Source organism: Mustela erminea, chromosome 8 (genome assembly GCF_009829155.1).
Source record: "Mustela erminea isolate mMusErm1 chromosome 8, mMusErm1.Pri, whole genome shotgun sequence".
Lineage (NCBI taxonomy): Eukaryota > Metazoa > Chordata > Mammalia > Carnivora > Mustelidae > Mustela > Mustela erminea.
In genome coordinates, this window is record NC_045621.1 from 3,743,762 (window position 1) to 3,770,956 (window position 27,195).

Below are 27,195 nucleotides of genomic sequence, written 5' to 3' on the forward strand. Positions count from 1 at the left end.
CATCTCCTCCATCTTTCCCTTTTTTGAACCTGAGCTTCTTTTGGAGAACCTATATTGTAGTTGTTCCTTTACCCTTGAGAACTATGGTAGGGGCCTGAGGCATGGGAGACAAAAACTCATTTAAAATTTATTGAACTTAAGGGAAAGTGTTGAATTTGTACAATAAAAAAGTCTTTAAATATAAACAATACACAGAAGCTTGCGCAAGGTAGCCAGATCTGAGTGAGGCTGAATTGGTTTAAGAAAATCTAGGAAACTTTTGGCTCCACAGGGAGACGGAGGAAGGCAAGAGGTGCCACTTTTGGTATTTTGTTGTTTGCAAAGAGATCAAATAAGCTATAGATAAAATTTACAGAGTGCTCCAAATTTGGAATTTCAGCAAAATGACCAGAGAAATAGTATAGAGAAAAATAACCACAAAAACCTGTATCATGAAAAATCTGTGGAAATTTTTAAATTTTTTAGAAAGTAACTATTTCACAGAGGAAGTTTACTCAAGAGCAGCAGAGAATGTTACAGGTCTTTTAAAATAGAGAAAGTGGGCGCCTGGGTGGCTCAGTGGGTTAAGCCGCTGCCTTCGGCTCAGGTCATGATCTCGGGGTGCTGGGATCGAGTGCTGCATCGGGCTCGCTGCTCAGCAGGGAGCCTGCTTCCCTCTCTCTCTCTCTGCCTGCCTCTCCGACTACTTGTGATTTCTCTCTGTCAAATAAATAAATAAAATCTTTAAAAAAATAAATAAAATAAAATAGAGAAAGTGATTTATATAGAGAAAATGTTGTCATGCACACCATTTCTGACATGCTTCTCCCTTCTGTTCAAAACTACCATAGACAGTCGGAGGTTCCTCTAGAGGTTCTAGTTATCAAACCTGGTGTTTAAAATACATAATTTCTTAAGAAAGCTGTGGTCTGAGTAAAGGTGTGACATACAGAGAGGAAGCTGCTGTTACTGATTTAGTTCAGGCCACAATTGTTTTACAACTTAGCGCTTCAGACTTAGTTTACCCAACAGAATTACATGGGGGAATATTTCTCAGTGAAAGTCATGAAAACCTCAAGCCTTAAGTGGTGTGCTCAATGCTGAGCTGCTAATACAATTTTTAAAGTTGAGTAAGACATAAAACTTAGAAAAATGTATAGCCTGAAGTCTTAATCAAAGTCATGGTAATGAGACTATATACCAAGAAGATGTGCTTTTCCCTAAACACAACACACACACACACACACACACACACACACACACACACACACACATTCTTTTTGCCTAAGGTCCTTTCCATATCTAAAAGGTTGCTTCTCTAAGATGCTTAAACACACAATGTAACAAACAGACCATGAAGTAGACTCTGCGGACAGTAGAGATAGTGGGGAGACTAAAAGAAGAAACAATACATCAAAAAAGAAGTATTTAAGAGTAGTTTCTCTCTTACTGTTCTATTCTCACCTCCTCCCTAAAGTTGCACAGGAAATCACAACTTTCAGTTGCATAATTCGTGTTTTCCATTCTCTGCATATTTTTCAGCTAACATTTATTAGAAATATGAAGTCAGTTCTAGTGAGAACGCCATCCTGACATACCTCATCACATGTGACGTCATTTCCATTTGCAGTCAATGCCCCAGGGCTCTCCCGCCACAATCTTTCACCTGCCATAGGGTCACTGGCATTAAGGGATACAGAGATTAGGGGATTTCTTGCGGAGACAGCAAATACAAAAATGCAAGAGGATGCAATTATACGTCCAATTCAGTTGGGCAGCCATACTGTTTTGTTGGGTGGGTGAAATGTAGGTTCCCTCTCTCATGGGCTAAATTTCCTGTCTTGGTTTCTGTGTTGTCTTAGTTGCTACTGTTACTTTGTTACTTTTTTGTTCTCAGAACTGATATGCTGATGTACATTAGTCTGTGTGTTTGAAAAGGTAAATTTATTGATTTTTCCCCTCTAGACTCCATACTTTGATTTTATTTTTGTCAACAAACATGAAAATGCATTACTTTTATAAAAAGAAAAATATTTATCTGTTTTTCAATTCTACCAACACTTATGGAGCCTCTGCTATAGGCCAGAGATTTTGCTAGGTATTAGGGAGCCAAAGTTGAATGAAATAAAATTCTACCTGCAGGTGAATTCATCAAAAATCGGTTCACAAAGAGCCCATTTGTCAAAGTGATTCCTGGCTGTTGGCTCTCAAAAACTCGCAGTCTAATACAAAACGTAGATGTGTAAGCAGCCATGAGATGTCTGCTTTATGAGTGGTGTGAACAAAACTTTTGTTCAAAGCTCAGGGAAGAAAATGATTCTTCTTCGACGTTAGGAATTGATTCAGTGAGAAAGTGTGATTTGATCTGGGCTCTGAAGGTGGAGTCGGATTTAATCTGTGTTGTGTCCTTGGTTTGTTTTGTTCTGTTTTGTTTTTTTCATGACTTCAAGCAGAATGACAGAAAGGGTATTTTTTTTAAAGGTCAGATTGAACTCTAGATTTCCTGCCAAACCAAGCACAAAGGAGGTCTTCCTTTTACTTATGTGTTTTCACCTAGTGGTTATTTGAATTCCTAAAAGCATCTGAACACAGCCTCCTCCTCCACCTGAGGTAAAAACAGCATCTCCATCTGCCAGCTTTCAGTCTGTTGGGGAAGCCATTTCGCAGAGATGCATACGCAGGCCAGAAGTTGGATGGGCTTAAAGTTCTGACCTCAGTGATGCCCTCCGACGGCCTCTGGAGTAGCTGCTGGTACATGGGACTCTCCCTTCTTCCTAGCTTCCTAGCTGGTGGCCATGTTGTGCCTCACGATGGAGGTCAGGTTTATAAACTATCCTGAGCCAAGGGATCAAGAAACTGGATGTATTTCAGCTGAGGAAGAAAGCTTGTGGGGCTCCCAGGCGGACAGGAAATTAAAGAAAACCAAGGCAGCGGTTAGTCCGTGTAATGACTCAGTGTGACTCCCGGAAAGCAACCGAGGCAGTCTAGCGGCTGGACTCATAGTTTTCTAAAAGGCGCGTCCCCCACACGTCCCTCTGCCTGGTGCATTTGCGCAGGCTGGAACCTGTCCACCCTGCTTCAACACCTTGGAAGTTCTACTGTTTTTGAAACACCTGCTTTGGATTTGGGCTTGATGACACTTTATCGGACTCCCCAGAAGCCTACAGGCCATTTCTACCGTGTCTCATGTGGTCCTTATTCATCTGCACATGCAATGGTGCTCCCAGAGGAGCAGCGGTTCAGCGGCCTCCAGCTCCATGTTCCCAACAACGATTTTAGCCCGCTTTAGTATTTCGGAGTCTGGGCGAGTACATGATCTCCGTCCTCAGAAATAACAACGTCCTACCAATGCACAGAGAGCAAAGAAGCTCTTGATGAATTTGGTGTTTTCTTACATATGTTATGCCAGAAATATAGTCAGCAATATACACCAGTCCTGGGGGCGGGCTGGGGAGGGTCTAAAAACGTCCTCTGTCTTTATGCCAGGTCCCGTATTGCTAAGTGAATCGGTGCTACATGAAAAGGTCAGATAAGATTGCGTCCATTCTCCAGGGCTGCTTAGTTCTTACAGGAGTAAGGGATTAGTCAAATGGGACTAATGAACCTGTGTTCATGAAACCTGTGGTTCAAATGAATGTATGGTCATGGAGAAGAGTCTGAATGTTGTTGGAGCATCAGAAAAACCTCATGTGCTTGGAATGTATTCTGCTCCGAACCCTTGGGTGTAACTGACAGAATGGAAACCTCTATGTTTTCCTTTCACTGATTTCATTCCCGAGGTGAAGATGACAGATGCCCATGGTCCAGTGGTGCCGACAAGAAGGAAACAGTTTGATGACGCATCGCTTTTAGACCTATGACCTGGCCCCACCCTTCTCTAGAGGATCATAGCACCAATTACATTCCAAACTGGATTCACAAGCCCTTTGGGTGTCAGTCTTGTTGCCGTAGAATTACTCTGAGATCTAAAGCTTACATAAAGAAGAATCAGCTCAGTCTTTATAAAAAATATAAATTCAGATAAATTCAGAAATGTTACTTCAGGTTTGAAACAAATACCCCTGAGTAGCCTAGAAAATTATCTTCTAATAAAATGATTGCAGATTTACATTAAATTAGAAGGAATATCCTCATAGGAAAGTTTTTTTTTTCAAGCTCACGGTATTCAACTTAGACAAAGGTGGCATGTTTTAAAAATAGTCCATGATGATTAACTTTCATGGTGAAAGCAGGACACCATGGGCGCCTACTCACAGAGCGGGCTCCGGTGTAATTACTTGCAATTACTGAATCTCCACTTGGGTAGATCACACACATCATGAGGGCAGTATCCCCAGCATCAGCAGTGCTCCTGGCAGAGAATTTCCTCAATGCACACTTGCTGAGTGATTGAATGACTGAATAAATTAAAATAAATCTACCCAAACTTCTCACAAACGACAAGAGATTTGAGGGAGATAGTAAATAAGTGTTTGGAAATCTGTTACTTCCTCTAGAAAAGCAATTCCTATATCCCCTCCTCTTAAAGTGGCAAAGAATAATGAACTCGATGTGAGATCTACACAAGATTTTTTTTTTTTTTTGGCATTATTTTGGACAATGAGCTCAGTCTTAGCTACACATTATAATCACCAGAGAAGCTTTAAAAAAAAAAAATCCCAATTGAAACAGAATCTCTGGGATGGGGCTGAGCATGGCTAATTTTTCAATGCGTGTCTCATGATTTTATTTATTTATTTGACAAAGAGAAAGAGAGATCACAAGTAGGCAAAGCAGCAGGCTGCAACAGAGGGGGAAGCAGGCTCCCCTCCAAGTAGAGAGCCCGATGCGGGGCTGGATCCCAGGACCCTGAGATCATGACCTGAGCTGAAGGCAGAAGCTTAACCCACTGAGCCACCCAGGCGCCCCTATGTATCATGATTCTAATAAGCAGACAAAGCTGAGAACACTGGTGGAGGGGTGTTCGTTCCCAAACTGGTGTGATCGCAAGAATCGCCTGGGTTGCTCAATCCACAACCATCCCTGAGTGGTATCAAAGGTTTTTTATCTCTGCCAGTTTGGAAGATAAAAAGTGGCCTCTGCCTCGTTTGACAGAGAAGCACTTGTTTCTAATTCTTTCAGGCTATGCGACTTCAACGACAACTTCTATGGAGTTGCTATTGCTTCTAATTTAGTGTCAACACAAAAGTAATTTATTGTAGGATTATTTTCCAGCCTATCCTGGGGCATTTCTTTCTGTCTTGAAATAATACTTCTCCGGCTTTCATTAGACTGTATCTTTATTACTGTAAGTCGATTCTCATCTATCGAAAGTAATTACAGTCTGTGATTAAGTGTCCGGATGAGCTGTTTGGACACCCAGGGCTGGGGGAGTGCAGAGGCAGAGAAATCGATGTGAATTTTAATGACACATAGAGAGAACAGGGCTGGAGCTTGGTGGATGTGGGGAAGTCAGGGGAGCCTGGTCCTGGGCAGAGGGCAGGGCAAGCCATGAGTGAAGGGTTGACTCTAGGGATATGAATCACCCATATTCTAAGTGCACCATTAGTCCCTTTTCTTCTGATGTTCGTGCCTGGGGTGCATCTCTCCTTTGTAAACTTTCTGATCCAAAGTCTCCTGCCCATATTCCCAAACCTTACCCTTGACCTGCTCCGTCAGAACTGGAGGTAGGGAGCTCAAAATCTACATTTGTACCAGTTCCCTAAATAATTGTTATAATGAAACATTAACTTACTTATAATGAGACATTAAGACATTAACTTGTGTTAACATTAACACAATTCAAGAGGAAGACAGATGGGATAGCATGTCCCCCAAAGAGAACCAAATGCAGAAACTAGTGCTTATGTCTAAATAAATCAGATAAACCATTTTTCATTTATCAAACTGGCAAGGACTAAAACATTTTGTACCACTCAGTGTTGATGATGGAATGAGCTTTTACACACTGCTGGTGGGAATGTGAATCAGTACATTACTAAAGGACAATTTGGCAATTCTTATCAAAGCTTTCACATTTTTCATATCCTTTGACATAGTAATTCCACTTCTAGAAATCTCTCCTAAGGCAGTGGTCTGAACCCTGGCAATTGATCAGAATTGTGAGGCTTTTATGAACTCCATACACATTTCTGGGTTCCACTCCTTGGAGAAGCTGATTCTGTAGATTTAAGTAAGGTCTGGGAATCTGGGTTTTGAAAATGCTGATGTAATTCGGGCTTTTTTTTTTTTAATTTCAAGTAATAAAAAAGTTTTTAAAAATTGGTGAGAGCTCCCACGCTCCGCTTTCCTCCCTCACTCCCCGTGGGCAATCACCTTGGACATACTTTTTGTTTTTCCACTCAATAACATACATTACTGTCAACCTTCCATTTCAGGATATACAGATCTAATGTTTTAATAGTTACTGCATGCATGGAAATAATTCAATGCATTTAACCGTTGTGGACATTTCAAGATGGACATCTGAGATAATTTTCTCATTTTTCTTATTATAAATAACAAAAACATAAACATTCTTGTGTGGATATCCTTCTCTTAGCCCGTGTGAGAATTTCTTTAGGATAAACATTCAGAAATGGAACTGCTGAGTCCCATCAAACTTTGAGATTAACAAACTGCTTTCCAAAATTGTTTTTACCAAATGTAGCAGACAAACCTAACTGTCCACTAAAACTCCTTTTACTGACAGGACGCAGTAAGCCCTTGGAAGTGAGAAATGGCAGCCTGTTCAGAAATTACATTTTTTACCATTCCTTGCATGTGACAGGCGGCACACGTCTAGTTCTTCCTAATGAAAAGCAGATAGAGCCCGTCATTTCTAGGCCAAGGAACCCCAGATATGGCTGTGACTTCATGCTCTTTCTCTTTATCTCCTGTCTACCTACAAAGACAGCCAGTCCCCTTTGGAAAAGCCGAGCTACACTATGGAAGGAACTCGGATCCTTGAATCTCAACTAAAAGGCAAAGAATAAGATATTCTTATCCACACAATAATCAAACATTAGACTGTAATCTGCATGATAAATAAAATCCTGTTGTCTGTTCTTTAATCTGGTAAACAGTGTTCTCCTCACTAACACATCAGTTTACACTCATGTCGACAGCGGATACCAGTACTGAAAGAAGTCTACAGGGTCCCCTCGGTGGCTGAGTCAGTTAGGCATCCGACTTCAGCTCTGGTCGTGGTCTCAGGGTCCTGGGATACAGCCCCACGGGGGAGCCCCGTGCTGAGCTCCGCATTCAGCGGGGAGCCTGCTCCTCCCTCTGCCCCTCTCCCAGCTCACGCTCTCTCTCTGGCTCTCTCTCAAATAAGTAAATAAATAAATAAAATCTTAAACAAAATAAAAACAACTCTATAGGTGATTTTGGTGCATGGAGTTTTAAGACCCAGTGTCCTAAAAAAAAAAAAAAAGACCCACTGTCCTAACAGAATACTCATAAACATGAATGGGCTTTTGACAAGAGGTAGGTGTCCTTCAATTGTTTATATTAGTGAAAAACTGGAAAAAATAAGTGTCCAATTAATAGGTGAATACAAATGATGTTGAAAAAGAATATTTAATGGCATAGAATGTCATTCCATGGTTGTTTGATCATTTAAGTGAATGCATTAAGCTTCAGAAGAAGGTGAGTAAAACAATATTAATTTTTAAAATAAGTTAAAATATATATATAAGTAGAAATATCAGCAGGATATACAGTGTTAACAGTGGTTAGCAGTTAAAGATGGGATTACAGATGAATTTTTTTCCTTTTTATTTATCTTTGATTTTCTAAACTTTATTAGATCACCTTTGTAGTAAGAAATAAAGTTCTTTAAAAATTGGTTAGTATGGGGCAGCTGGGTGGCTCAATGTGTCGAGCGTCTGAGTCTTGGTTTCGGCTCAGGTCATGATCTCCTGAGTGGTGATCTCAGGGTCACGATCTCAGGGTCATAAGATCCAGCCCCAGAGTCAGTCTCTGTCCTCAGTGGGGGTCTGCTTGAGATTCTTTCCCTTGGCCCCTCCCCACTTGCACTTTCTCTCCCTCCAGTAAATAAATAAATCTTTTCAAAAAATTGGTTGGTATGATATTAACCTGCATTAGCAAAAAAACAACCTAAGGAACTCAGAGATAATGATCTGCATGGCTCTGGATTTGTGTGGTTTAGGTTTGGCAGCTTACGAAAGTTGGCTCCGAGAGGAGTCTGAAACACCACTTACGACAAGGTCTTTATAGAGCAGTTTACCAACAACACATCCTTAATAATTGACTGGCAAGGTTGGAGACTAGGACCTGTATGTAAAGCTAAAAAGAGTTCTAAACAGCCATAGACATAGGATATTAATAGTCCCCCAAATACAGATTTTCTCTTCTAATGCAGGAAGAACTAGTTTTTTAAAAATGAGAACCAGATATTCTTCCATTCACTGCGAAGTTCTTCCGTTGGCTGTTACGTGAGCAATGGGGAAACAGGTGTAATTAACACCAGAGCGACAAAAGGAACACTTCCCTGATGACCACGTTGTCAAGGCTTTGGAAAGACTGAAGTCCGTGCATAGAATACCCTTCCCTGGAGATTTTAAATAACAGGAAACAGATTGAGGTGGTTCATCTGTGGTTTCAAAACCCAAAAGATGGGACACTCTGGGGGCCCTTCTTTGCTCTTTGATTTCTTGCTCGTAGATGAAACCGGAGGAGGGGAGAATGAGTGTGTTCAATTCCAGTTACAGCACTTCAACACGACAAACGGAAGTTAGATGTGGGGTTTTGAATTTCATTGCGCTTATAAGATGAAATGGAGTAAGCATTGGAAACTACAGGACTGGTTAAATTATGGTATACCTCTAAGAAGTGAATGATCTACATAAGAACACTGTAAAACATGCCGAGAGAAATTAAAGACCTAAATAAATGGATGTTTCATGTGATTACCAGAGACTAGGGCATCGCTAACAGGGAATGAGAGATGCTGGTGACGGGTGTGAACTTGCACCGTGCCCCCAAGGTGAACTAGACTAGAGATCTAATGCGCGGCAGGAGGACTATAGCTAGTAATACTGTACTGAATGTTGGAAATACACTAAGAATAGATTTCAGGTGCTCTTGTCACACATGCAAAAACGTTAACTATGTAAGGAAATGATACATTAATTAGCTTGACATAGAATTTCATTCCATTATGTGCAGGTATATCAAATCATCAGGCTGTACGCCTTAAATGTACATAATTTAAAATATATCTACTCTTACAATATATAAAGAAAAAAACTAGGTTCTGTTTTGTATCCATCTGGTAACTTGGTTTTGGAGAACAAAAGAGGTAATACTTCCAACTCATTTTATAACGTTAGTGTAACCTTGAAAGCAAAACCAGACGAGAGGAAAAAAAAAAAAAAAAGGATGTATCTGCAATTAGATATGAATCTGATATAAAATATTAACAAGTCATTTGACAGTGTATAAAAGCCAAAGAGTTTATCTCAGGAACAGAACAATGGTTCAATAGAAGAAAATCTATGTCATACACATTAAGTGTAGATTAAAAGAGATAAGTATGTAATTATCTTAATAGATGCAGGAAAATCACTGGATAAAATGTGATATTCATCAAGAGTTCTAAAAAATCTCTGTAAACCAGGATTATAAGGGAATTTCCGTAAGATCACAAACCTACAGCAAGCATTACCTTAGTAAAACATTTTACCTGTTAACTGTTTCACTGCAATATTGTAATGGAATTCTTAATAGGTAACAGAAGAGAAAGAAATAAGCATGAACCTTGGAAGAGAATAAATCTCTTCTTATTGCAGATATGATAGTCTGGAGAAAATAAAAGAGAGTCTGCATGAAGCTGGAATCAATAAGAGAGTTCAGGAAGATCTGTATTCAGACATCAGTAGTATTCCTACTGACAAGCAATAACCATATCGTAAACATAACAGAAAAAATATCTCTCAGAACAGCACTAAAATGCAAAAAGCTTTTTTACATTACCGTGGCTTAATTTATAAGAACTCGCATTTATTCATTTATTTTGTAGGAAGTTTCTATCTTTTGACCCCCATTACTGATTTTTTTTTTTAAAGATTTTATTTCTTTATTTGACAGAGATCACAAGTAGGCAGAGAGAGAGGCAGGCAGAGAGAGAGGCAGGCAGAGAGAGAGGGGGGAAGCAGGCTCTTCGCTGAGCCTGCTTTGCAGGCTCGATCCCATGACGCTGGGATCATGACCAGAGCAGAAGGCAGAGACTTAACCCACTGGGCCACCCAGGCGTCCCCATTACTGATTTTTTAAAAAATTCCAGGATAGTTAACATACAGGGCTATGTTCGTGTCAGGTGTACAATGTAGCGATTCAGCAGTTCCATATGTCACCCAGTGCCCACCGCAAGTGTCCTCCTAATCCCGCTCACCTGCTTCTTCCACTCACCCTCACCTCCTCTCTGGTAACCACCTGTTTGTTCTCTACAGTTAAGAGTGTGTTTCTGATTTGTCTTTCTCTTTGTTTCCCCTTTGCTTTGTTTTTTAAATTCCACATACGAGTGAAAATCATATGGGTTTCTTTCTCTGACTGGCTTATCTGGCTTAGCATTATACTCTCTAGCTTCATCTATCATGTTGCAAATGGCAAGATTTCATTCTTTTTTATGGCTGCATAATATTTCATTGTGTGTATACAGTATATATTTATACATAATTTATGTAGTATATATGGTATATATAATATAAATTTATATTTATATATTATATATAACTTATAACACATAACATAAATTATTATATTTAATAAATTATATATAAATTATATAAACATAGCACATATTTATGTAATGTATATATATTTGCCACATCTTCTTTATTCATTCATCTATCAGTGGACACTAGGACTGCTTCCATAGTTAGGCTATTTAGAAAATGCTGCAATAAACACAGGCGTGCATATATCTCCAGGGATAAATTTAGGGAAAGATATGCTGTAATTTTATGGGAAGCTTAAAAGCAGCATTGAAGGACATGGAAGACCGAATAAATGTATCATTGGCCCTTGAAAAACGTAAGTTTGAGCTGCATGGGCCCACTTACATGAATTTTTTTCTATAAATATATTGGAAAATTTTTTGGAGATTTGTAGCAATTTGAAAAAACTCACAGATGAACCACATAACCTAAAAGTATGTGAGAAATTAAGATAAAGCACTTTTAGAAAGTGCTGATTTCAACAAGAAAATCTTATCATCTGAATTTCATGTATGGGCTCTAAATTACATTTCCAATAATGACATGACATTTGCAACATTTCGTTAGGGATACTCACTGCAATAGGCAATAGTCATTTTTCAACGTCAGCTCAACTCTTCATTTATTAAATGAGACACTGAAGCCTATGATGTCTTGGGCTCTGTGTTAAGCACTAGACATGAGAAGACGGACGTGCTGAGGTAGCTCTCAGTCTTGTGGAAGAAGCAGTTAAGGAGGTAGACACATTACTTCCAGTCACTTCCCACTAACTTCCTACTGTACTCCACTTAGAATTGACCAAACTTATCTTGCTTTCCCAAATCCCTTCCCAAACCCAATCTTTATTACACATCAATATCCACATAATAACCCAAACTAACACCCTGAGTCATCTCTTATTTCTCACTTATTTCATATCTGTTCACTCATTACCTGTCAGTTCTTTGGCCACAAAGAACTCTACCCCATTTTCTTTCTGTCACAGCCCAGCAGCCTGTTTCACCGACTGCAATAATGTCTAAATGTCCCCATGCCCCAGTTTCCACCTCTCCCACACTATCCTCCACATTGTTCCCATCAAGTCTCTCTCTCTCTCTCTGTCTCTATCTCTACCTCTTTCTCTGGAAAGACTTTTTATTGTCCCGGGAAAGAAATACAAGGATCTAAAGGAGATGATGTGATGAGCTGATGGTGTGTTGAGCCACAGAGAACCAATGAGATATTAATTTTTTTCCAAAGTAAACCCCACAGATATGAGGCAAGTTATAAGGACCTGGTAAGTATGAAAGGCTGCTAACTATTTCTGTTTCTCACTCCCATATCTTTCCACTGAGGCAGAGATCACAGATTAGATGAAAGAAAATAGAACTTTCTTGAAACCAGACAAAGATTCTTCTCATTTTTTAGCCACCAACATACTTCTTGGCTATCCATACCCATTAGATCTTCATGGTACACTTAGGAGCCCACTCAGCAACTGAGAGTAAGATCTATACTCTTGTTGAAAGTAGCCAACCAGAAGATTATGGTAAGAGAGTGCTGAAGACCAACCACGTGCCAGTACTTGGCTCTGGATCCTCATTTTTGGGGAAAAAATAGAGGGAGAGATAGGTATCATTTGGGCAAATCTTTTGACTTTCAGTCATCTCTGGAAAAGGCAGTAATGGAAGCCTAGACAGCGTGTGGTGGCTTAGTGTGAAAACCAACTTCTTTTCCAATTATGAACATCTCATTGGTAAGTTAAAATGGATGCCTGTGAGGTGGCTTGGATCAGTAAAAGGCAATCACTCAAAGTCTGTGAACTAAAATGAGTTATCTACTAAGTTTAGATATCTACTTGATCATTACTCAAACCACAATTTAAAATACAAACATGAATTGGTTTTAAGCACAATTGGTGTCTAACTGCTGAAAAGTGGATTTGTTTTGTCCCAATCTGCATGCTTTTGTTTATTACACCATCTTCTGCAGAATGTACATAAAAGTGTTTCAAAAAGCAAATGTTTGCAGTAACAAGTTTTATGAACTGTCTTGGTTTTGGTTAAGTATCTTTTTGGAAAGCTTCCAGATCACACTGGATTTAGACCAGAAGCGACGGCTTTCCTGTGGGCATTCATCTTCATGTGATAGGGACAACTAACTAAAATAGAAAAACAAAAAACAAACAAAAAACAAAAAACCCCACAAAACCTGTTGGCAGAATGACACAATTCTCCTACTTTTAAAATGAATATCTGTCCAATTTTTTCTTTACAACCACCACGACACGCCCAGCAAACCACGGGATAATGAAAGTCTACATGTGACTCAAGACATCCCGATATCCTCTTTCTCAGCTAACATCTGTGTCTCCACCACTTTCCCAGTGGCATGGTTAGTCATCACACTATAAGCTGTAGAATCCATCTTCCTTCCCGGTCGCGGCTGCTTACACTGGGATTGGCAGCTCCTCTCTAAACTTCTGCTATTGTCCCAGGCCAGTGGAGTCACAAGCCACATGGAGTTCCCATGTCAGCTCCGGGACATGGATGATTATGCGGCAGTTTTCCAAACCAAGCATTGAACTTGACCTCTCATCATCCAAACAGTTTAGCTTTTTTTACCTTTGGCACATGACAGCTAGTTTGGGTGTTAAGAAAAATAAAATGTTTCCAGTCTCTGGCTCAGTTCTCTAAATTCAAATGATTTAAGGAAAGGAAATATAGGGGCAGGAATGAGAAAATTAAATACTTTCAACCTTAGGAGAATTATCTAATATTTCTTTGCCTATATTAGATAAGGGGCAGGTTGTCCTAGACAGAAAACTAGCTCTGAACATATCCAGATAGGTTTTCAGTGAAAACATATATTTATACCACATTTTGGCTTAAAAACCTTGGATTGCTCCCCATTGCAGAAGTCCAAAAAGCTCAGCATGGCTCTCAAGACCCTCATATAACCTCTTCTTAATACTTTGAATGCCTAGCTAGTTTGAAAATAGGCATTCTCTCATGTTCCTACACGGTTTTTTTTTTCCTTCTCCATATATGATTACCTTTCTTCCCTTCTCTTCTCTTCACAGTCCTGAATCATCCTTCTAGAAACAGCTTAAATGTTCCCAACTTTGCCAATTATGATTGTAGACACTCCTCTCATGGTGCTTACCCCACTGCATTATAAATATTTATTTGTACTTTTGTCCCCACTCTAAATTGCAAGCTTTTTGAACATCTATACCCTCCTCATCTTGTATGTTCAGCAACCAATAGAGCCTCATGTTCAAATTCATAGGACGAAGCCAATATTCAGTCAACAAACATCTATGGAATAGATACAGTATACCCCAAAGCAAATTATATGAACCTCACTCTCAAAAACCCAAATTGTCATTCAGAATAAAAAAAATAAACCCTCATATGTGCACTAGACACAAAGTCATTATTATATAAAGAAGCTCTGGAATACACTTCAAAGAGAAGTAGAATTCAGAGAAAGGACGAATCACTATGGACTCAAGTAATAAACTGGTAGAGAAGACAGTAAGGAGGGAGACCAATCTGGGCAGCCTTGGATAAGAGAAGAGAAAGGCTTGGAGGAACACACACAAAAGGATTCATGAATGGACTTTCCATGGATGGGATCTTGGGTTGATCATGCTGGATTCCATTTTAGTGTCAAGCGCACGGGACAAGGGATGGCAATGCACACCGTCCACCTTCTGTTGTCTATTCCAACTTCCGCAACCAACAAAACCTCGACAAATAATTCCCTCTCCATCTTCAACAGCACAATCTGCAGGTCTCCAAGTTTCTGAGATAGAAGCACTGTGACACTGGCATGCGGTCATTAGCTCAGATGAAAACAGATCTGAGGTGTGTGTGCAGGGGGCTTGGGGAAAAGAACTGTGAGTGAATGCCCAACTGGCTCCCACCATGGGCAGCAGATGACGTGCATGGTTGAACCCTCCACTCAGCTCTTTCTGAGTTAACACCAACCGGTGACACCAGGTTGTTTTCAGGTCAGAGGTTGAGGTCACCCCTTCATGTCTCTTTACATGTGGTATACAGAGGGGAAGGAAGAGGAGTGAACTGAGAAAGTAGTAGGAGAAGGTAAGATCTGGCAAATTCAGAGCAGATCAGCAGTTAAAGCAGTTTTCTTCCCCCTCTCTTCCTACTGCAAAAACTTTTCTAATCCTCTACCTTGTCATGTTAAAAATCTCACTCCACCTGATACTCAGGGCCAACTACAGAATTTTTGCAGCCCGGGTGAGAAGGAACTCACCATCCTCTCAACTTTTGAGGAGCTTTCAGCTCTAGCCCATATTTTTGCTCAGGCAAACCCAGACAAGAAACACTTTGAGGAGGAGGCCATGGCAAAGCAGAGAACAGAACTTGTGAGATGTGGCTACACTTGCAAGCGCCCCCACACCCACGGGGCCTAAAACACTTATTAACAGAATAGTTACCCTGGTTGGTGAAAAATGCCTCGTGGGTTGTGGGATTGTTAACCACAGAGTTAACGCCAAAACCCTGAACACAGCCTTCTAATTGATGGAGAATTTTTTTCTATTATCAGACAATCTTGCTGATGCCTGCTTTCCCTTACTTCCCAAACACTAGTTTTTGAGGAATGGCCACAGAAGTTCCTCTAAGTTAAAAACCAGAAGACAGGAGGTGTGAATTGTTTAGACTGTAAGCTTCATGACTTCCTCCAATAACATCACTAGTGCTTAAAATGTGACCAGTAATGGAGCAAGGACTTATTCAATATTTGCTGACCGAATAATCAGATTGCTATGTAATATTTATAAAAGACAAGCCCAGCACAAAGTGACAGAAAGTATGCAAATGAATAGATGAATTCATTTACCACTTGGAAAATGGTAACAAAAGAATACCACACCACAAATTTCAAGATGAAAAACAGTAAGTGGATTGAAGAAGGATATTTTAAATTGTTTTTTTAAAATTTGGTTCACCAACATTGTCTTGCATCCATATTCCCTTTGACATAGTAAATATTTATTTATTTATTTATTTGACAGACAGAGAAATCTCAAGTAGGCAGAAGTAGGCAGAGAGGCAGGCAGAGAGAGAGCAAGAAGCAGGCTCCCTGCCGAGCAGAGCGCCCAATGCGGGGCTTGATTCCAGGACCCCAGGATCATGACCCGAGCCAAAGGCAGAGGCCCAACCCACTGAGCCACCCAGGTGCCCCTGGAGTGAGCTTTTTAAATCAGAGAGAAGTTGATGTTATACCCCTGCTCAAACCTGTCAATGGCTTCCCATTACACTCAGAATAAGATTTGGATTCCTTGCCAAGTCTCCCCCAAGCTTCTCTACAAGACAGCTCTCACACACCTCTTTGATCTCATCATCTCTTGTTATTTCATATTTTAGATGCAATCCACAATTTGTCTAATAACTGTTGAGTTTTGTCCACTTAGGAGACATTATTTGGATTTTTTTCTGATACCTCATTTTATGCTTTCAATTTTTTTTCAGATTCTAATTTTTTTTTATTCTTTTAATTTCTTCTGCACTCTATTTTCACTTGTAGTGGTACTTTTGAAATTTTACCATGCATGCATAACATCTGTGTTCAATTTCCCTCAGTAGCATCTATGTGGTGAATTTTCAATTTTGCATAATAGTTTAGCTAGGTATAGAATTTTAAGTTGAGGGATATTTTATGCCAGCTCTGTGAAGAAATTTACTCTTCTCTCATTTCTGTTTTAAATTTGGCTTTGTTTGCCTCTCATTTCTGTGTAGGTAATAAATTTGTTCTCTCTTGTTACTTTTTGGATCTTTTCTTTCCTCTGGTGTCCTTCATGCTTGAGATCTGTATTTCTAGAATCCAAGAATGTATGACAGTCCCCAGTGCAGATCGTACTTGCAGTTAAAATTTTTTTTGTGATTCTATAATTTCTTCTAATGTGATGAGCTTACCTATGCAATTAAATGTCTGTTCTATTTTACCTAGCATTTCTATGCATTTTTGTTTGAACAGTTTTTAAATTTATCTAGAAATTATAAGTCAATACCGAAATTATGGACTATTTCAAAATGAACAGTAAAAAGACTACATATTAAGTCTGTTCTATTTTATCTAGCATTTCTATGCATTTTTGTTTGAACAATTTTTAAATTTATCTAGAAATTATAAGTCAATACTGAAATTATGGACTATTTCAAAATGAACAGTAAAAATACTACATATTAAAGTACATTAAGTACTTCTCAAAAGTATATAAATTCATTTATAAGAAAAAAAGAGAAAGGCTCAAGAGAAATAAAGCACTTGAATAAAGTAGTTAGAAAAAGAAGAAAAAATTAAACTGAAGCAGTAAGACAGATGCACCCACAGATTGGTATGTGATATATGACCACTACAAGTGTGTACAAAGATATGGAGCCAGGGCTCTTACCCAAATAGGAGAGTGTAAACTGGTATCACCATTTGGGAAAACAATCTTGGCATTACCTAGCGCAAGTAGAGATGTACATACTCCATGATTCAGCAATTCCACTCCTAGGTATTGATCCTAGAGAATTTTATGCATGTTTCATGCACCAGGTAGCACACACAGTTCAGTCCAACATCAGTCCAACATTGTTTCAAATAGTGAATGAAAACTAGAAGTAACCCACATACACATTGACAGTACAATGGATAAGTCACTATATCTTCACACAATGGAATACTATGTAGCAATGAAAATGAATAAATTGCAGCTGTACACATCAACCCAGATCAATATTAGGAACAAGATTAAGTGAAGAAAGAAAATTATCAAGAATAAATATACTTTGATCCCATTTATGTAAGATTCAGTAACTTGCAAATGTATACACTATGTTTACTAAGGATACCCACATATGTGGTAAAACTATAACAAAAACAAAGAGATGGATAAATGCAAAAATAAGATTTGTGGTTACTCTGGATGGGAAGAAAGCAGAGTGGAGTTGGAGAGAGGGGGCACAGGAGACTCTAAGATTCTGGTAACCACTGGGTACGAAGTGTCAACAGCCAGTCTTTCATTTGCATATGTATGGATAGATATCTGGACTGACACTCACCAAATATTAATGTTGTTATATGTAGGCAGTAGATTTTGGATTATCTCATATGGTCTTTGCCTTTTTTCTGTATTACTTTAATTTTTTATTATGAATATGTGCCATTTTAATTATTATTATTATTATTATTATTATTATTTAGAGAGAGTGCCTACATACATACATGAGGAGGGAGGAACAGAGAGAGAAGAGAGAAAATTTTAAGCAAACTCCACAATACAGGGCTCAAGCCCATGACCCTGAGATCATGATCTGAGCCAAAATCAAGAGTCAGACACTTAACCAGTTGAGCCACCACCCAGGCGCCCCCATTTTAATTTTTTAAATGTCATTCTGAGGGAGAAAGAAGAAAGTTCTTGTAAACTGCATAGCTGTGTCTCCTTAATTCATATGTTGAAGTCCTAACCCCTAATGTGATGCTATTAGGAGGTGAAACCTCTGGGAGGTGATTAAGTCATAAGGGTAGAGCCCTCATGACTGGGATTAGCATCTTTATAGAAGATAACCTAGAGAGTTCCCTCCCCACTGTGCCACGTGAGGTCCTGTGGAAAGACAGCTGTCTCTGAACCAGAAAGCTGAATCAGACACCGAATCTGCCAGCACCTTGAACCTCCTTATCTCCAGAACTGTGAGAAGTAAATGTCTCTTATTTCAAATCTACCTAATCAATTGTATTTACAGCAGCCTCAGCAGGAAAGATACAGTGAGGAAGATGAGTAAGGAGGAGTCTTGTGATAGAAAGCCCAAGAACAAAGATCTAGCAATCAAGCCCCTACGTATTTACCTAAATGGGTTGAAAACTCCTGCCCATCCAAAAATCTGCACATGAATGTTAATATCAGTTTTATTCATAATTGCTAAAAATGGATCAACAAACTATAGTACATACATACAGGAGAATATTGTTCACTGATAATAAGAAATGAGCTCTCAAGTTACAAAGAGACATGCTTAAAAGCATATTATTAAGTGAAAGAAGCCAATCTGAAAAGTCTCTAGACTATACGGTTCCAACTATATGACAGTCTGGAAAAGCAGAATAGAGAAAAACTAAAAAGATCAGTGGCTGCCAGGAGTTTGGGGTAAGGAAGGGAAGGATGGACTAGTAGAACAGAGATTTTAGGGCCGTAAACCTGAGGTGCTGGATATATGACATCATGCATTTGTCAAGACCATAGAAGTGGACCGCACCAAGAGAAAGCCTGCATGTAATAAGTGAATAATAATGAATCACAACAGGTTCATCAATTGCAACAGATGTACTACAGTAACGCAAGATGTTTCTAATAGGGGACACTGGCGAGAGGCAGGTGGAGTGGGAGTATAAGGGAACTTTCTGTACCCTTGCTCGACTTTTCTATAAATCCAAAACTGCTCCAAAAAAAATAGTCTATTGGTTTAAGGGTGCCTGGGTGGCTCAGTTGGTAAGCATCTGCCTTCAGCTCAGGCCATGATCCCAGGGTCCTGGGAACGAGCCCCACATCGGGCTCCCTGCTCGGCAGGAAGCCTGCTTCTTCCGCTCCCACTCCCCCTACTTGTGTTTCTTCCCTCTCTGTGTCTCTCTCTGTCCAAAGATAAATAAATAAATAAATAAATCTTAAAAAAAAAAAAGAAAAATTGTCTATTGGTTTAAAAAAGAAAAAAAAGCCCAAGAATAAGGCATAGCATTCTTGCAATATCTAGTGCAGGTGTTTCTTTTTAGTAAATCCTAAGCTTACCACATTTTTAGAATTTTTTAATGCTTCTAACACCCCTGGGGTAATATACAAGTGTGATTTTCCTCCCACTGCTGAGGAAACTGAGGCAAGAGAGTGTACACATCTTGCCCTGGGCTGTATGGCAAGTGCTTCCAAGAGTCAGGATTCAGCCCGAAGTAGTCCCTGCTTCTGGCCTTGACCTGACCCTGCCTCCTCTTAAAGGTGCAAAGGTGAGCTGGACATCAGTGTTCAACTGGATGTTAAAACTGAAGACCTCAGCTGCTCTGTAAAGAACTAAAACAAATCTGCTTTACGCTGGTTTAATTCCCCTGGAACTTTATTGTTTGCTCTTTTCTGCTATAATAGTTAACATACATTGCATTTAAAATCTCAGAGGATGGAAACGTTCAAACCAGACAAGCACAGTGTCACGGTCTTTTGATAGGAGGTTTTTTTTCTCTTTTAATTCTTGGGGAAGCAGAAGATGTTGTTTTATCAAAAAGACATTTAAAAAAAAACAAAATAAACAATAGTGGGAATATGATATATTAAAAAGAAACATAAAATGCAGGTTGTTTAGGTCTACAACCATAGTTGACAATGTTCTCTATTACTATTTTTTATTGTATTCTGAATTAATACAAATACCCGAGAAATATAGCTTATAAAATGAAGGGAAGAGCAACTCTTTGGTCAGTTCAAAATATCTTAAGCAACCAAACTGTTTTTCTGAGTTCCTCGTTTGCAGGAGAACCACAGTGGGTACCGGAGGGAGTAGGGAGGTCAAAAAAGGAGGTCAGGCTTTCACTTCAAAGAGCTTGTGACCTGCTTAGATATACCCAGCACAAAGGAGAAGCTGGTTATCTTGCAACCCACGGCCCATGAAGGAGGATGCAGATTTCCTTGAGGCACTGGGACATCCACAGGTCCTCCAGGAAAGACTGGGAGCTGGGCTGGCGTGAGAGGGATGGCACTGCATCCTTAGCCACGCAGAGAGGCTCAGAGCCTTTGAAGAGTGAGTTTGGTAGTTTGGGACTAGGAGGTCTATTCTTCTGGGGCATGGATGTCGAGGAGCCTGGGGCAGTTTGTTGGGAAGGGTCTACAGAGGTAAGACGCTGGAGGGCCAGTGACAAACACAGAAGAGCTTTTGCTTGAGCCAAAATGTGAATGCAGGTTCTTTTTTTTTTTTTTTAAATTTTACTTATTTTGACAGACAGAAATCACAAGTAGGCAGAGAGGCAGGCAGAGAGAGAAGGGGAAACAGGCTCCCCGCTGAGCAGAGAGCCCGACGCGGGCCTGATCCCAGGACCCTGAGACCATGACCTGAGCTGAAGGCAGAGGCCCAACCCACTGAGCCACCCAGGCGCCCTGTGAATGCAGGTTCTTGAACTCCCTCAAAATCTTATCTCCAACCCCCACAACCAAAATGGGCTGTAAGTTTATCCTTGATTTCACCTAAGAAAATCCTGTTCTTTTACCCATCAACAACAAAAACCATTTATTGGAAGCCTACTTTTTTTTTTTTTTTTTGCCAGAATAAAAACTCCAGCCTCCCTTAGAATAATAAATAAATAAATTTACTTATTTATTTATTTATTATTTTTTGATTTATTTATTTCCTTCTAAAAAATAAATATGGTTCATTCCCACTTACACGAAAAGATGTGACATTGAGAAAGATTAAGTGATTGTCCAAGGTCACATTTTGAGAATTTTAAACTTCAGATTTTCCAAATACCATGAGTCATTCATTTTACCCATCTGTGTCCCTCCAGCCAAGTGACCTTAGGACCTTTGCTTCCAGGCCAGATAACTATGACTGATACGCACACACACAATACACAATACACACAGACACACAGACACACAAACACACACATAATACACATACACACATTTTTATTTTAGACTTTGGGGGCCAATCTCTGCCACTAAAGCGCAAAAGCAGCCCGAGTCAATATGTAAATGAAGGGGCATGGCTGCGTTCCACTAAAATACAAAAATTTGAATTTTGTGGAATTTTCATGTCACAGACTTATTTATTTTATTTTTATTCTTTTTCAACCAGGTAAAACTGTAACAACCATTCTTAGTCATGGGCCCTCAAACAGGCAGGGACTTACTCACATTTGACTTGTGAGGAGCAATAGCCCACCATTGTTTTAAGTTTATTGATGGGAGCCCTAAGCTAATGAAGCCAAGGTTAAATGTCTTATCTCTGTAAGAGACTGCTTGCTTTATGCTGTGAAAAATCCTGTTATGTTGTCAACAAGCTATTCTCCTAGCTGGGCCATGTGTTTTGCAAATCTGCAGGGGATTACAAGGGCAAAGACAGTTCAGTGCGATTCATACAGCAGGAAAAACAACATATATTTCCCTTCCACAAATGCTAGTAACTCCCAGCACACTTCTATGATAGTCTAGGTAAAATTTTCTAAAAATGTGCTCATTATAACTTTGGGGTTTTAAGAATGCCTCACTGAGAGATGGCACATGCACTTTCCATGTTGTCTAACACATTGGACAGACAGTTGGGAAATAACACAGCAATTCACGTTCAGACTTCAGTATGTATGCTAGCGCCTCTGAGTTTAACTCAGTATTAGCCTGCCCTTAATTCTCTAGATCCTCGTTTCACTCCCATTCATTCATTCATCCCTGTAATCAATGAATATTACACTCTGCTACGTATCCAGTCTTGTGGCAGGCGCTGGGAATTCAAAGCTGAATATTAAAGTCCCCAGTTTGGGGGAGAAGACAAACACATAGAAATTCCACCCATAAAGGCTATACTAAGTGCCACAGTACAGATGTGTTGCAGATGTTGCAAGAACACAGACCGCAGGCAGAAGAGCTTTGCCTGGGCAAACTTTTGGGGAGCTAGAGGCTGGAGACCTAGAGCTAGGCGCCAGAGAGTACCAAGGAATCTTTTGGAGGAGGTAAGATGTGAGCCAAATCCGGAAAGATACATACAACAGTGGGGCCTCCGTCCAAGATGGGGCAATACCAACTAAGTTGTTCCTCGAGAGAGAAAGGCAAGAGAGGCCGAGCCGGGAACACACAACCTTTGAAATCCTTGTTCCAGCATTGTCAGATTTGAACACAACTAGTCAACGGTCACAAGAAAATCACGCATGTCCTCTAATTCCTCCCATGTACAGTGTATTTCAGTTCAAAATTTTGTGAAAAACAAACATGACTTAATCAGATAAAATAGAGCATAAAACGATAAGAGAATTCACATTTTCCCTCTTAAATCTGAACTGAAAATAATATAAGTGTACATATTTGATTTTTTAGCTGAGTTTAAGACACATAAATCAAAACATTTTTGAAAAAATAGAATGCATTCTCACCTGAAGAACTTTCCTAATTCTTTTCAGATTGTGTATCAAGAGCAGGTTTTTCTCTTTGGAAACGCGACCTAACTGTTCGTCCAGTTGTATTATCAAGTTTTGAAGAAGAATTGTTGCCATGGTTTCATTGTTGGAAGCCGCCTCCCTAAAAAACAAAAGTGTTATTGCACAGCAGGAAACAACTTGGTAAAATATCTACTATTTTACCATATAAATTTTAAAAGAGATCGATCTATTCCACAGTGACAAGCATTTAAAGACTTTTACAAATTAAGTTGTACACATCAAAGTAGACTCAACAGCACTAATCATTGGGGAAGTGCGAGTCAAAACGTGAGCTGCCACTTCATACCCCTTCAAATGGCTTTTACTGAAAACCCTACATGACAAGTGTTGGTGAGGGTGTGGAGAGACTGGGACCCCTTCCACAGCCACTGTAGAAAACAGGATGGAGATTTTTTAAAATATAAGCAGAAAATTACACACAGCAATTCCCCTTCTGGGTAGATCCTCGAAAGAATTAAAGGCAAGACCTTGAACGGATATTTGTACATCAGCGTTCATATTAGCTTTATTCACAATAGCCACAAGGTAGGAATAGTCCAATGTTAATAGGCAGATGAATAAACAAAATGTGGCACATCTATAATAGAATATCATTCGGCCTTAAAAAGAGAAGGAAATTCTGATTCATGCTACATGAATGAATCTTGAAAAAACATGGTAAGTGAAATACTTCAGCCACAGAAGCACACATACTGTGTGCTTACATGGACGTGAAGTGCCTGGAGTAGTCACAGGCAAAGAGACAGAAAAGAGAAGGGGGTTGCCAGGCCTGGGGGTAGAGAGAGTGAAGAGCTCTTGGCTAATGAGGGCAGAATTTCAGTTTGCGGAAGTGAAACAGTTCTGGAGACCGACGGTGGTGATGGTTGTGCGGCAGGGGAAATGTGCATGATGCCCCCAAACTGTACACAGTTTATGACAAATGGTTAAAATGGTAAATGTTATGTTATGGACATTTTATCACAGTAAGACATAGGACCACTCAAAACAAATTAATTGTACAAGATAAACAGAGCTTTAAAGAATGATTTTAAAACATAGTAAGAAAAAATATTTACACTGAGACTATAAATTGAAAATTGAGATAAACCATAGGTTCATTTTGTGGCTTTTTTTTTAGAAGATTGTATTTATTTATTTGACAGAGATCACAAATAGGCAGAGAGGCAGGCAGAGAGAGAGCGGGAAGCAGGCTCCCCGCTGAGCAGAGAGCCCGATGTGGGCTCAATCTCAGGACCCTGAGATCATGACCTGAGCCAAAGGCAGAGGCTTTAACCCACTGAGCCACACAGGTTCCTCATGGCTTTTTAATATTTAGAAATTACTGGGATTGGGTTTACCAAAAAACCAAGGCCCTAGAAGCATTTAGTTTTCATCTACAACAGAAGAAACCAGAAAGAACAATGATTCTCTTCTTTTGAGGAAGTTTTCCAAATGCTTGAAGAAAATTATCTGAAAGAATGTCAAAAGCAAATGAAAGAATGAATTCACAAAGAGAGAGCATAAAGCACTTGTACATCAACCTCTAGGGAAAATACAATAATGCTTGATCCTACCAGTCTTGATTTTCAATCCATTGAGCCAACAGATGTCGAATTTCCATAGGAAAGTTGTCATCATAGAATTGATCTACTTGTTCCAAAAATTTGATTTCTAATTGTTGGACTTGATTCCACTGAGACATGCTATAAATGAAGACATAGAATTAGAGTTTAAAAATAATGTTAATAACGGTGGTACATGTTTTTCTCCCATAGATTTTTTTTTGAAAGATTTTATTTATTTGACAGATAGTGAGGGAGGGATAGAGAGAGAGAGAGAGAGAGACAGGGCAAGAGTGAGCACAAGCAGGGGAGAGGCAGAGGGAGAGGGAGAACCAGACTCCCCACTGAGCAGGGAGCCAGATGTGGAATTCGATCCCAGGAACCTGGGATCATGATCTGAGCCTGAGGCAGACTCTTGACTGACTAAGCCACCCAGGCGCCCCTCCCTTAGGTTTCAAACAAAGACAGTGTTGTCCATTAGTTAAATAACTAAAGAAAATTTTCTTTTATAGTCACCTTATATAAGAAAACAGTAAAGAGAAGATGTTTTCAATCCAAAGAGAAAGCATCCTCAGCTTTTTCGTAAGTCATAACTAATCAAGGGGAAAAAAGTTCTGTATCCCCAAAGCATGTCCTGCTTTGCTCTAACAGGAACTCCAGAACTTTCTCCAGAAAGCGCTCATCCCCACAACACCTCCGATCTGTCGCACAAATCTGTGTTCTCAACAAACTCCTTTCTTACCCCTTGTTCCCTCGGCACTCTGGACTTTGAGCAACCTGAAGGCAAACTGTGCCTTCTCAGACCCGCAGTAGACTTTCTGCGTGAGGAGCACCTCACCCGTCCAACTGCCCATCGTTTTTTCTCTGTTTCAGAGTTGCCTGGCTTCCCGAATCATACTTCTATTCCTAGACCTCCAGTCAAATTTGGTCTTAGCTTTATGAAGAGTTTCGTGCATGCATTTCTGTGGACTCTAACTCTTTCAGCTTGAAATCTCTCTGAATCCATACATATCTATGTTTCTCCATGGGATGGTCCACTATGACTGGGCAGAACTTTTAAGGTCGACTTTTAATTAGTCTCTGGTGTGTGACTGACAGCGGTTAAACCCTCAGGTTAACCACACTAGGTACGTGTTTGGCAGAGGCAGTCACAAAAAAACAAAAGTATGTGTTTCACCACCTTATCCTTCTCTTGCCAGTTAGAAGCTTTAGACATTTCCGAACTCGGGGAGATGAATAGACATCTTGAAGTTAGAGTATTTTACTTTTTCCAAAGTCGAAGTTCTGATAGTTTTATCAGCAATTTTAGATAAAAGGACAAAACTTTTACATGATGAATCACCATAATACCTCAGCCTGTCTTGTAGGTAAGTTAAGATTTCCCTTTGCCTACAGAAGGGCATGATAACCGATTTCGTGTAGTTCACATCCTCAGGTTTCAAAGGGAACCACTCTGGGGCACAGTCTCCCTGATCTAAATCTATAGAGGAACGTTTTGCTAAAAGAAAGAAACCGGGAAAAGAAAATTTTATTTTCATTTCACTATATATCTTGAAGACCTGTACACGCCGCATTCTCGGCATATTGTGTCTCTCTCTCAGCAAGTGCTTGTTAAATGAGTGGCAATTCTGATGTGGCTGTGCGTAGGGCAGGCAAAGAGTTAGTTTTACTCCAACTTTAAAAAATGAGAAAAAATCCGAGGGACCAGTAAACAAAATGACTCGTACCCAAGATGCATCGCTCCTAAGGACCGATCTGAGGTCTCCCGAAACCAGATACAGCTGTCTTTGCAGATGCTGGATATCTGTATCCACCTGTCTACACGGGTATCTGCCTGTACCTGCAGATCACACAGAATTGGACCATTTGCCCCCATGCTACCGTGACATTGTCCTGCTGTATCCTGTCCACTTGCTCTCCACAACGGTGAGAGCACATGAGTTGAAAACACCATTACAGTCATTATTGCTATTTTTCTTAAATCCTTGCTGTGATTCGGATGAAAATCTATTTTCCCACTGAGAAGTAACTGGACGCAACCTGTCCCCGAGTTCGGTTCATTACTCCCAGGACCTGGGTCCACCTCCCAGAGAGCGGAACTTGAGGCTGAAGACGGGAAGGGTAAGGGGTGTGGCCCAGGGCACCCCAGGGCACCCTCCTCTCTGTTGAAGCCTCTAGAAAGGCCTTGGTCCTTCCTCTCCCTTCCTCGCGCTCTGCGGGGCCCGCCCTCCGGGGCCACTTCTCCCACCCCCGGAAGGCGACAGCGCGTGTCTCCGGACACCGGGTGCCTGTCTGTCGTCGCTGAACGTCCGGCCCAGGTAAGGCGGCTTTTCGTCCTGCCGTCTGGGAGCGGACAGCGCCACGCGGCTCTGACGTGCGCGGGAGCGGACCTGCCCTCAGCGTCCCTCCTCCTCGTCCAAGCCGCAGCCACCCCAGCTCCGGGGTTCTCCGGACCCAGGCGCCCCGTCCGCTGCCCGGCCCGCGGCTCCGAGGAGCCGCCTGAGACGCGGGGTCCCTTCCCGGGGACACGCGTCCGCACCGCCACCGGCGTCCCTCCCGCCGCGGATGCGGGGTCTGAGCGCGAGTGTCCCCGACACCTGCGCCCCCTGCGGCACCTGCGCCCCCTGCCCCGGGCGTCCGTGACGTCGTGCCCTCGGGGCCGCGGACGACCCGCCGCGCGCAGAGACCCAGGGCGCAGCGACCGTCCCGGCGCAGCCCCGCGGCCCGCACAGCGCGTCCGGCCCGCGGCCCGGGAAGCGACGGCGGGCGGGGGCCGC

The 27,195-nt window shown here is 40.7% G+C and overlaps 1 protein-coding gene across 9 annotated transcripts in view; it reads right to left on the reverse strand.

Annotated features, from left to right (window-relative positions):
• The window catches only part of STAT4 (signal transducer and activator of transcription 4), a 93,795-nt gene that overhangs the window by 65,885 nt on the left and 715 nt on the right, over positions 1-27,195 (reverse strand). For 5 of the 9 annotated variants that reach the window (XM_032354226.1, XM_032354225.1, XM_032354222.1 and 2 more), the window contains exons 2-4: positions 26,146-26,258; positions 24,431-24,559; positions 22,812-22,956 (exon numbers count right to left, since the gene is read on the reverse strand). In XM_032354226.1, the coding sequence (XP_032210117.1) occupies positions 22,812-22,956; positions 24,431-24,559; positions 26,146-26,156 (285 nt within the window). In that variant the 5' untranslated portion in view covers positions 26,157-26,258. Of the gene's footprint in view, positions 1-1,577; positions 1,660-22,811; positions 22,957-24,430; positions 24,560-26,145; positions 27,119-27,195 lie in introns of those variants that run through there. The other 4 variants (XM_032354224.1, XM_032354223.1, XM_032354220.1 and 1 more) reach the window with 3 other exon arrangements.